The sequence below is a fragment of the Tasmannia lanceolata genome, unplaced genomic scaffold (assembly GCF_043159265.1).
Source record: "Tasmannia lanceolata isolate RefF3 unplaced genomic scaffold, GAP_Taslan_0.1 ptg000024l, whole genome shotgun sequence".
NCBI classification, from domain to species: Eukaryota; Viridiplantae; Streptophyta; class Magnoliopsida; order Canellales; family Winteraceae; genus Tasmannia; species Tasmannia lanceolata.
The window spans coordinates 5,534,690-5,547,008 of record NW_027518701.1 but is presented as its reverse complement, the minus strand read 5'-3'; the positions used below and the strand labels follow the sequence as shown (position 1 = coordinate 5,547,008).

Below are 12,319 nucleotides of genomic sequence, written 5' to 3'. Positions count from 1 at the left end.
ATAAGAGCCAACCTTCTTTCATTTTCTTTTCAGACCTTGATATTGAAAACTTTTGGAATTTGGAGAAACTGGATCTGGATCCCTCGTTTGGGAGTTCCTTCGACCAAGCTAAGGAAGAAGGAAGCTCTAACCAAGCAATTGCAGCGTGTAGGAGGTGTTTGAATCAATTCTTCTCCTTGCCTGGAGTTGCTTGATCCTTGTTGTAAACAAGGAGCTGAGATCATTTTCAGAAATCTGGTAAGACTCCATTTGCCCCATCGACTGGAGATAGAATTATTGGATTTCCATCTATCCTTGTATGTTCTTGTCAAATTCAAAGAGACATTTCTGGGAAAATTCTATCAATGGTATTCTTTTGCATTTTTTAAGCAATTGGCATCAAAGATGATCGGTGAATCTGCTATAGTTTTTTTTTAGAAGGCTCCTCTGCGTAGTAGGTCATTGCATGTATTGTTGATTTGATCAAATTAAGCCAGCATCACCATCCGGTTCAGAGAAGGCATTAAAGAGAGTTGTTTACAAGGTTCGTTGATAATTTCCATCAGATCCAAGACAAAACCACTTGAAACAACTGATTTGAACAGATCGTTTTGTCGAGGCCGAATGATTAATTTGTCAGATCCATTGGACTAGCTACTCCTTTTTTGTTAGTTGTGCTTCCTTATGTACATATCCTGAAGTCTAATGCCTTAATTCATATTGGAACACATCTACAGAGGTGAAGCTAATGCTTGGTACATGTTTGTTTAAATGTCACCACCAATACAAATTGGCATGCTAGGTGTGGTGGCGAATTGGTATTAGGCCTTGTATTGGATAAGCATTGCTCAGCTTTGAGACACAACTAGTCATCAGAGTGTCATTTGATGACCACTTAAAAGCTTACTCTCTTCAGCCAGCGCTGCACCAATTTGCCCTACGTCATGTTCGTAAGAAATCATCTCCATAGGATCATGCTAACCCTTGATTTGGAGGTTTAAAGGGTTAGCATGATCTTATGGAGATGATTTCTTAGGAACAACCTATCTATGTTACGTCCTATAGAACCAATATCTAACATAACCCAGACAACATAGGCACCTACCCCATTTACACTCGCTAGCTCAGATAAGCTATCTGAGGTCTCCCTATATATATATGAGTAAAGTGTTCCTGCATTCTTGTGCAGATAAGCTTATCTGCACTCGAGTTTAAAAACTGGGTGGTCCCACATTTTTTAGGGGATCCAAAGCATTCACTTGGAAGGCCCTTTCATGGATAGGATGTGTACCAAAAATCAGCCCCATTGGATCATCCTAACCCTGCCATTTGTGGAGGGAAAAAAGGGGCAAAAACATGGACACAATGTCTGTCCATTTTCCCCTCCACCTTTGATTGGGTTAGGATGATTCAATGGGGCTGATTTTTGGGACACACCCTATCCATGGAAGGGCCTTCCAAATGATTGCTTGTGATCCCCCAAAAAATGTGGGCCTCCACCTTGTTTCTGCACTCAAGTGCAGATAAGCTTATCTGCAAAAGAGTGCAGGAACACTTTACTCTCCCTCTCTCTCTCTCTCTCTATATATATATATATATATATATATATATATATATATATATATCTATATATATATATATATATATATATATATATATATATATATATATATAGAGAGAGAGAGAGAGAGAGAGAGAGAGAGAGAGGAAAGTGTTCCTAAGCTAAGCTATAGCTCAAAAACACATGTGGCCCCACATTTTTTGGGGGATCCAAAGCATTCATTTGGAAGGCCCTTCCATGGATACGGTGTGTACCAAAAATCAGCCCTATAGGATCATCCTAACCCTGCCATCTGTTGAGGGAAAAAATGGGCAGAAACATGGACACACATTGTTTGTCCATTTTCCACTCCACCTTTGATTGGGTTAGGATGATCCTATAGGGCTGATTTTTGGTACACACCCTATCCATGGAAGGGCCTTCTAATTGAATGCTTTGGACCCCCCAAAAAATGTGGGGCCACATGTGTTTTTAGCTATAGCTTAGATAAGCTTTGATAAGCTATAGCTTAGGAACACTTTCCTCATATATATATATATGAGGAAAGTGTTGGTGAGCTTAAGCTCACCAAACTTATGGTGAGCTTAAGCGCCCCAATCACATGGGTCCCACATTTTCTGTGGTGATCCAAATCATTCATTTGCAAGGCTCTATCATAGATAGGGTGTGTATCAAAAATCAGCTCCATAGGATCATCCTAACCCCTCCATTTGTGGAGGACAAAAATGGGCAGATTTGTGGACAAATAATGTCTGTCCATTTTTACTTCCACAAATGGAGGGGTTAGGATGGTACACACCCCATCTATGTAAGGGCCTTTCAAATGAATGCTTTGGATCATCCTAACAAAGTAGGCCCCAATGTGATTGGGCGCTTAAGCTCACCATAAGTTTGGTGAGCTTAAGCTCACCAACACTTTCCTCATATGAGGAAAGTGTTGGTGAGCTTAAGCGCCCCAATCACATGGGTCCCACATTTTCTGTGGTGATCCAAACCATTCATTTGCAAGGCTCTATCATAGATAGGGTGTGTATCAAAAATCAGCTCCATAGGATCATCCTAACCCCTCCATTTGTGGAGGACAAAAATGGGCAGATTTGTGGACAAATAATGTCTGTCCATTTTTACCTCCACAAATGGAGGGGTTAGGATGATCCTATGGAGCTGATTTTTGGTACACACCCCATCTATGTAAGGGCCTTTCAAATGAATGCTTTGGATCATCCTAACAAAGTAGGCCCCAATGTGATTGGGCGCTTAAGCTCACCATAAGTTTGGTGAGCTTAAGCTCACCAACACTTTCCTCTCTCTCTCTCTCTCTCTCTCTCTCTCTCTATATATATATATATATATATACACTAGTAAAAAACCCCGTGCGATGCACGGGCCGACAAAGAACTCTACGGACCACATCATAGGTTGATCCAAGCCGTCCATGTGATGGAACACAACATCAATAGGTTGTGCCCGTAAAATCATTTCCATAGGCTGATCCTAGCCCTCCAATCTACAGAGGTTTCCATAATTAAAAGAGGCATAAAGGAGGGGGGTAGGATTGAAATTATGTGGCTTTAATGGGTGCCTTTGTTAAAAAGCATGAAGGAGGAGGAGGATTGAAAATATGTGGGTTGAATGGGTGCCTTTGTTAAAAAAAGTCAAAAAAAGTGATTTGTAATTCTATTAGAATTTTGGGAGAAATTCAAATAATTCTCTCATTTTCTCTTCTGCTATATATATATATATATATATATATATAAAGAAGAAAATGATTGTGCGCTCGAGTGCATATAGCTTATATGCGCTCGAGGGCACAAAACTCATGTGGGCTCACATTGTTATGATGATCCAAAGCATTCATTTGAAAGGCCCTTACAAGATAGGGTGTGTACAAAAAATCAGCTCCATAGGATCATCGTAAAGTTCCTAACCCATCCAAAAGTGGAGGGCAAAATTGACAGGCACTGTTTGTCCACAAATCTGCCCATTTTGCTCTCCACTTTTGGAGGGGTTAGGATGATCAAATGGACCTGATTTTTGGTACACACCCTATCTATGATGGGGCCTTGCAAATGAATGGTTTGGATCACCACAAAAAATGTGGGACCCATGTGTTTGGGCCCTTTAGCGCATATAAGCTTATTAGCTCTCGAGCGCACAATCATTTTCCTCATATATAAATGTATAAATGTTTATTATATATAGAATTAATAAACAATTTCATCTTTAACTGAATACACTGATTCAGTGGGCTTAAGGCATTGTATGCTGTATCATGCTGATAAAGTTTCTCTCTCTGTAATGAACATCCAAATACCTCTCCTCCCTAGAAGGGATGTTCATGTTGGGAGGCAAGCTCTGTGCCTCCTGTAATTTGTATTTGTTCTTGTTTTACTCTAATAAATTTATGTTCTCCTTTAAAAAAAATCTCCTCCTTTTCTTTTTCTTTCTCTCAATTTTTGTAAATTTTATGGAATGTTTCTCAACATATGCTTATGAACTTCTTGTTTGTGACAATGCAAAAAAGTCTATTAAATTATTAACTGATTGCTATGAACTTAATTTAAAAATTTTACTCGACAGGCTGCAAGCTACAATAATTTCAAAGAAAGTCTCAACTATTTTACTCTCCGATGCTCTGAAATCCCGTGATCTCTTGAGATCAACGATGCATGCATACAGCAAGGATGTTGCTCAGGTCAGTTCCTCTCACTTCATGATTCTCCAGTTTTCTGATTAAAGACTAATATCCTATGGATATCAGTGCTCATTGAAAATGAGAAACTTTTGATGAACTTTATGAGGATTGGCATGAATGATAGTGGTTAAAATAATTATAATGATACTAGCGACAGCCATAAAGCATTATGAATTTATGATAATAAAAAGGACAAAAATGGTGATAATATTACACTACCTATGATGCTGTTATGATATTTTGTAATTTTATTGTAATACTGCAGGCGGAGGACAATCTTGCAGAGGCATTTTGCTTGGTTGGGGAGTTTCAACTTGCCATGAACCACTGTACAGCGTCAATTGAGGTACACTGGACTAATTATTTTTAGTTCCAGTCAGAATCTTTTCTTTTTAAATCATTATGTCCACCTTAATCTATTACTGAATTTTACTTACTGAAATGCCTCTTGAAATCCCTATGTCAAACAGGAGGTATTTCCATATGTCTCAAACATACACATGTTCTTCTGAAGCTCTTGCATACATTTTTTTCCTTTCTTTCTTTGGAACATGTAAATAATACTTTGTGTTCATAATCTGATCAGATTTTACCCTCATCTCAGATTAAAATTGAGCTACAAATGTCTGTTTTTTTTTTTTTTTTTCATTTTTTGATGTTTATCTTCAAATCCAAAACAGCCTACGTCAATCACCCATTTTCTAAAATTCAAATTAATTGAGATACATGCAAAATCATTTACCAAATGAACTATGGAATTTTATTTCCTATTTATTTCTCTGGAAGAACTCCTGTCTCAAAGATGCAAATAGGAGAAAAGGTCATATTCTTTAGGCTGCATAGTAACAGTTGCTTTTGATGTAAAAGGATATGGTTGTTTCTTGGTAATTTTGTTGAGTTTGGTTATCTGGTATCATAGTATCTTTTGATTCTAGTTTAAAAGTATTTTCATTGTTTGTTGACAGATCCTCGAAAAGCTTTACCATAAAGACCACATTGTCATTGGAAATGAGTTGATGAAACTCGCATCCATTCAGCTCTCCTTGCATGATCTTCCTGCGGCTCTGAGCAGCATAAATCGATTAGATGCAATATTTTCACTGTATTATGGATCTCATGCGGCCAGATTATTTCCATATTTAGAAAATCTCAGAAGAGAAGCTAACAAACTTGCTCTATAAAGCTAGGCCTACTCCACTTCTGCTGTATTGATTAATTAGATCAGGTAAATATCACCAAACTTTCCTTTCTCGCCCCATGCTTGGTTTTAGTATAAATGTTATTCCCTTTCATGTCCCTTGCTTTCCTCAATTGTGTTTTGTTTTCAAAATTTTCTTTGGCAAACCTGTCATGGATGTGTTTTAAGTTTTAACTTTTGAGGGCTTGTTCAATATGTTTCACGTTTGAAGCTTCAAATGCCTACAACCCAGTTATTGACACAATATTTTCCTGAATATTGGGCCTTAATTGGATGTATCCATTCAGTTAAAAATGGAGTCTCCACGCAATTTTTTTTTTTAAAGAAAAGAATAATTTGAGATAAAATGGAGTCTCCAGGCCCAATTGAATGCATCACGACGTGACTTTTACAATCGTATTTCCTTAAATTCTGGGATTTGGTTTAGAATTTGATCTGAAACTACCTTTTTAATCAAGTAAAATGGGTTTGTGATAATATATACTGCTAATTCTCTGAGTTCTTGAGATAATAAACTAACTTCTGAGGCCTGTTGAGAAATCAGGTGGAAGCACGTGCCGTTCACCAGGGTATAAAATTGCTTCAAACTGAGGATCTGAAGGTCTGAACAAGGTAGTGGTGGAAGGGGACCCTCAATGTTATTAGATGGCTTAGAGGCTCACAAGCGCAGCTTTATTTGACGAGATTCAGGATAGAGTTGGGTCGGCTTCGATCTTCTTTATACATGTTAGGAGGTCAGCTAATGGTGATGCAGATAGGCTAGCCAGAGAAGGGGTCTCCAAAGAGAGTCTGGAGCTTTATGACTTCCTTCTCCCATAACCTCTTGTTCTATGTATTTTTGATCATGTTTACTTTGTATTCATTGAGGTTGTAATTTTAGGGACCTTCTCTGTCTCTGTTTTCCTTAATGAAATCTTCTTACCATTCGAAAAAAAAAACTATAACTTCTGAGACCTTACCACTTCTTTTTGACAGGTATTAGAATTAAAACCAGGGAAGTTGGCCTGATTTGAAACTGGGACCATATCTTCGTAACTCAACTGTCATACTCCAACCACTCAAAAACTTGGATGAAGATCAGTATTCCAATCTCATGGCAGCCCACAAGATCAGTGGTCCAGATAATCACATCCCTCATATAGGGTGAGCTGAAGAAAATGATATCGCTCAATTGATATTAGCATTGCTTTAATCCCATTTCTTATCGGGCATTTTCTGTTCTTAAAAGTTAATGGTTCTGAACCTTTCTCATGAAAAAATAAATCCGTGGCATCGTTTAATTGGTCGTGGGTTAGTGTGATCTACGTCCATTTAATCAGTGCACACATTGATTAAGGGCTAAATTTCTGCTGTATCATATCTGACGAGCTTCATTTGAAGGCGACTTCAGCTTGATTGTGTATTGCTATAGGGAAGATGGGGATTTTACTACCCATTTTTTTTTTTTTTTTTCTATTTTTATGGCTTCTTTGGAGGATTTGCTTACCTTGTGAGCCCTTTTTTTGGGTTAGTTTTGAGGTTTGCCAACATGGCTTGAGTCATAGGTAAAAGGATCACAGCAATCAGGCCATCCTTGATCATTAATCAGTCACCTGCAAGTGGAAGGTAGGTGTCAGATAGTGACTAATTTAAAAAATATTCCCTGTTTTTCAGCCCACTTCTTCTAACCCTCTCTCCCTATGCCTTCTCCTCAATTTTCTCCCTCTCCCACCACTAGGGCCATATTTGGCTACCATGAATATTTTTTTCTTATTTTTTTAGCCACTTCTCACACTCATTCTTGCACTCTCAAGTCTCTCCTCCCACCCGCCCCTACTCCTCTCTCATCACTTGAGAAACTAATTTATCATAAAAAAATATTCATGTTGCAAGACATGGTCAAGATTAACTAATATTCCATGAAAAAACTTTGGCCTAAACTAGGGCTGCAACTCGAGCCGGGTTTTACCCGACCCGAAAATAGCTTGGGTTGGGTTCAGGTTTCATGGGTTTCGGGTCGAGCCGGGTTGAGCATTCAAAAGCCCGCATGAATCTCGGGTCGAGCCGGGTTTGAAGGGGCCGACCCGACCCGAGTTACATAAGTTATAGTATGTACATTTTTTTCTATTGTTAGTTAAAAGTTAAAAGTGAAAACCCATGCACCCACTGTTATTGTATGTGAGTGTAATTTCTACTTCTATGAGTTGAGTGGATCAGCATTGTTTGATTGTAATTACAACATTGTTTGATTACAGCATTGTTTGATTCAAGTGCAATGTGAGTGCAATTACATCATTGTTTGATTCAAGTGTAATGTGAGTGTAATTTCTGCTTCTATGAGTTGAGTTGCCTTGCCAAACAAGAATTTTCCTTAAAAAATTGCTTCAACGTGAAAAAACCCGACCCGACTTGACCCGAGATTTATCATGGGTAGGGGCCGGGTTTGGGAATTGTGGGTTTTCCGAAAAAAAACCCAGCCCGACCCGACCCGAGATATTTCTCGGGTAGGGTTGGGTTCTCCAAAACCCGACCCGCCCCACCCGAGTTGCAGCCCTAGCCTAAACGTTAACAATTTCAAGGAGGTGAGTTGAAAGGCATAAGAGATTTGTTGGATCATAAATTAGCAAGAGTGACCTCATGCAGAATTAGTTGAGAGGATTTATGGAGATGGAATCTTTCCTCTGTACAATTTTATACTGACCCTTTCCATTCACTCCCTGCTATTGTGGAATGTTTTACTTTCAAGTACCTAACTTGTGGTTTAGCTCATGAGTAGAAACCATTGCAATTTTGTCCCACAGCTCCTCGTCTCTTTTGAGCATGGTTTTAAATTTCGGTTTCGGTACCAGTTTCGGACCCCTTTTGACCCTCTATGAGAGAGCCACCTGCTGCTATCTCTACAACAAGCCATCTGCTGCTTGCTGCCTCAATTCAACCACCTGCTGTTGAATATTTCAAATACAAGCTTCCGCTATACGCCTTTGCATCATTTGGTATCAAAGCATCAATCCGCTGTGTTGCTTTGGGTCACATCCCTCCTTCACCAACTCGTTTAAATAATAATAAAACTTCTTTCATTAAAGCTTTCAATAAAAGAGCTGAATTATATAAATATCATACATGTACCTATTTCAAATGCCAAAGCTTGTAATAAAGGAAGTACATTAAAGAATATTTCTAACAGAATTGGGGCTTGGCAACAAGAACAAGAGGAGATTTCTTGTGGAGTGAGATCCCAAAAGCTTCATCCATGTCCAAATCCTCCCCAATTGCACCATTTGGCAACTCCCATTCGAAGTGATACAGAAGATTAGCAAGTGCATGTTGGAGGGTGGGGGTTGAAAACTGAATTCCAGGACAACCTCGCCGTCCCGCTCCAAACGGAATCAACTGAAAATCTTTTCCTTTGAAATCTATCATACTACAAGTGTTCATGAACCTGTCCGGTCGGAATTCCTCTGGTTCTTCCCATGATGTCGGGTCCCTTCCAATTGCCCAAGCATTAATTATAGCCCGTGTTTTTGCGGGAACATCATAGCCAAGAATTTTAATGTCCTCGATCGATTCTCGAGGAATTAGTAGTGGAACTGGAGGATGCAACCTTAGAGTCTCCTTGATCACTGATTTTACATAGTTAATTTCATTAGTATCATCTTCGGTAATGCTCGATTTTCCCCCGATGATCCTTCTTATCTCTTGCTGTGCTTTCTTCATAACTTTTGGATGACTGATGAGCTCAGCCATTGCCCATTCTATGGTTCTATATGTTGTATCAGTTCCAGCAGCAAACATGTCCTGTTAAGGAAAAATATCAAAATATGTTACAAATAAGTGTTCTTCTGAAGAAATGGGACTGCATCTAATTTAATGGATAAGGGCTGTTGTAGAGCGTTCATTTAAATGTCCTACCATTGATAAACCAAAGATCTCTGCTATGAGGTGACCCTAGCCATTTGATCAACAGCCTTTTCCCCATTTAGTGTGGAGCATTGGCCATATCTATTTTGAACATTCAGTTTGCAAATCATATGGATAGTTAGGATCAATGAAACTATATCCAACTGACACAAAATCTCTAGTGGATATCTTAAGGCATTGCAATACAAAGATGGATTTGTTTGGTAAAGGGCCCGTTTTGGTTGCACAATATCTCTGGTTTGTGAAGTGTTTGACGGTTTTTTGGGGTGCCACTCATCAAAATGTAGATTTTGGTTGCATATAGACTTTCAAACTGCTCGGAGACTAATTGGTTGGTCTCGTCGTTTCTTCATTGTCTGCCCAAATGGCATATCACACTAAAGTACTAGCAAAAACGACTAACAATGTAGTTTTTTGCTACTAGAGTTGTGGGATTTATATTTTTCTCTCTTTCCCCATTTCTGTTCTCCCTATCTCTCTCTATGTATGCATTTATAGTGTATGTATGTATGTAGGTATATATGTATATATATAATGACACCACCTTTGCTCCCTTCTTTTGGCAACGACACTTCGCACCAGGAAACTACTTCAGTTGACAATCAAACAATACTTTCCACTACAAGGTAACTATGAGGAGATTACTTGACTTTTCGTCTCCCTATTGTCTACTTAAGTCACCGCTATTCTTTGAGGTAACTACATACAATGGAGTGGTTCTCGTTATGGTGATTAACGGTCTTGATTTCACAGACTTTTTCATATGGAACCTAGAAATTGCCTTGTACCATCATCCATAACGTGTCGTTGTGCCCTAATCGCCTTCCGCAAAGGGATATAGAAAGTGACTTCTAGTAATGGAGAATGGCTAAGATACTTCTTTATGTGGTCAGTTTCGCATGTGAAGTAGACCATGTGATTCACCTAAAGCAGACAAATCACCTCTTTATGTGGTTGAGAGAGAGAGAGAGAGAGAGAGAGAGAGAGGTACTTGAACAAGTGCTTTGATGTGATCTTTGGTAAGGGAACTACCCAAGGGATCGTCCTTCTGAAGTCCAAGCAAAATATGCACAAAGTCTACTTCACCCTCACCATTACCACCTCTTTTAACATGTTCCTCAACTACCTTTTCCAGAAATCCATCAAACTCTTCAAAATTCTTCCTTATTCTCGCATCCAACCCATTTAAACTATGAATCCATGCAAGATATGGGAAAAAATCTCCCACATGAAAAGTCCCCATCAGTTCCAAAAAGTCCCCCAGAAGTTTGCGAAATCCACGAGTAACCCCCTCCGCTGTTGATAACTTCCCCCCAAAAGCAGCCCTAGAGACTATATTACTAGTGAGACTCAACATCAACTCGCTCAAATTTACCACACCCGAAGAAGTTCTTATCTTCTCAATCATATGGGTCACTTCTTCTTCCCTCACAAACCGAAAAGACTCCACCCTCTGAGTGCTCAATAGGTGAAGAACACAAATTTTTTTAGCTTGCCTCCAATACTTGCCGTAGGGTGCGAAAGCCACGTCCTTACCATCATACATAAGTCTCTTGGCCAGGATAGACGATGCCCTACTCGAGAAGGTGAGATCATGTGTTTTCAAGATCTCCTTTGCCGCATCAGCTGAGGATGCCACGATAGTTGGGTGGGGACCCAAGTGTACAAGCATCAGGGGGCCATGTTTCTGCGAGAGAGCGCGTAGAGAGCGGTGGGGTGGCATAGTTATCTGGTGGAGGTTCCCTATTATAGGAAGCTTGGTCGGAGAAGGCAAACGGGATTTTGATTTCTCTTTGTTTTTGTGAATGAGAGAGAAGAAGAAGAAGAAGAAGAAGACGATTAAGAGGAGAATAGCTACTAGAATGAAAGCCATTCCTTTGCTTATTAAGTTATACAAGAGTGACTAACTTGAAATCTCCTTATCTCCCCTCCACTTTTTATAGCAATACTTTCGTGTTCGGTTTGCTTTTCCATTTTAGGTGGCCGTTGTTTTTTTTTTTTTTTTATGGCCATAAATGGCAGTGTCTTCTGTCTTCCCTTTCCGTGTTGCATTATATGGAAAACGATAGTTGGGATGTGAAAAACGATACTACGGCGACCAGCTTTTAGAGGCTACTTAGTAAACTCCCAATCAAACCTTTTCCAGCAGGTATTTTTGCGTTTTGGCCACCCTGTAAAACCAACTTTCTTGTATCGAATTCTATGCTGCATGGAGTTCGACTCTACCGAAAATAACCCTATCAATCCTATGGAGCAGTTTTTCATTTCTTCAAGCCTTCAGTGAATAGGTGGAGGTGAGATGCCTCCGGCCTATTTGTAATTTTGTTTGGTATAAAGGGTATTTCAGACAAAAGCCATAAAATTTGGAGTAGGGATCTTAATCCTAAGTAGATAATATTGTTATACAGTCTTACACCATATAAAATTTTAAACGAGACACAGGGAGGGAAATGTTTCCTTTGTTTAATAGAGAGAGGGAGCAGATTTTGAAATGATTTAATCTTCGATTTACTCTTACTGATGAAAGGAGAGATTTTACAGATTTCTACACTATCTATCACCATGCGTAACATAATGAACGGTAAAATGGATAAAATGGATAGAACCGATAGTTTAATCTAACAAATCCTCACTTGCCACATGGCATGGGAGAGTAGTTTTGCTATTTTCATAGACAAAAAAACTCAAAAATCAAGGGAAAGATTTCTCATGTGTTGAGAGGATATTTGTTCCGTTCCAGTCTCAGTCCCCAACTCGGTTACCATATATTATACAAGACAAAAGTAAAAGTTATTTGTCGCTACAAAACCATACTTTATATTGGTAATTAAGAAAATATTGGGAGATTCATGTGGGTAAATTATTTATCCGGAAGGTTTAAGTATTTTTCCAATGTTTTAATTTCTTAACTAGGGGTGCAAATCGGGTCAGGTTGAGGCGAACCCGACCTAACCTGAGGAACCCTTTTTCCCAACCCGAGCCCAACTTG

The 12,319-nt window shown here is 39.1% G+C and overlaps 1 protein-coding gene and 1 pseudogene across 5 annotated transcripts in view; one reads left to right on the top strand and one right to left on the bottom strand.

Moving 5' to 3' along the window:
• Positions 1 to 6,387, top strand: part of TPR9 (Tetratricopeptide repeat (TPR)-like superfamily protein) — a 40,542-nt gene extending 34,155 nt beyond the window's left edge. For 4 of the 5 annotated variants that reach the window (XM_077367471.1, XM_077367474.1, XM_077367469.1 and 1 more), the window contains 3 exons: positions 4,121 to 4,235; positions 4,501 to 4,581; positions 5,201 to 5,487. In XM_077367471.1, coding sequence (XP_077223586.1) covers positions 4,121 to 4,235; positions 4,501 to 4,581; positions 5,201 to 5,416 — 412 coding nt within the window. In that variant the 3' untranslated portion in view covers positions 5,417 to 5,487. Of the gene's footprint in view, positions 1 to 4,120; positions 4,236 to 4,500; positions 4,582 to 5,200; positions 5,488 to 5,977 lie in introns of those variants that run through there. The other variant, XM_077367470.1, reaches the window with a different exon arrangement.
• Positions 6,388 to 8,589: 2,202 nt separating this feature from the next.
• LOC143856949 (cytochrome P450 71A1 pseudogene) lies at positions 8,590 to 11,203 on the bottom strand (annotated as a pseudogene).
• Positions 11,204 to 12,319: the final 1,116 nt, after the last annotated feature.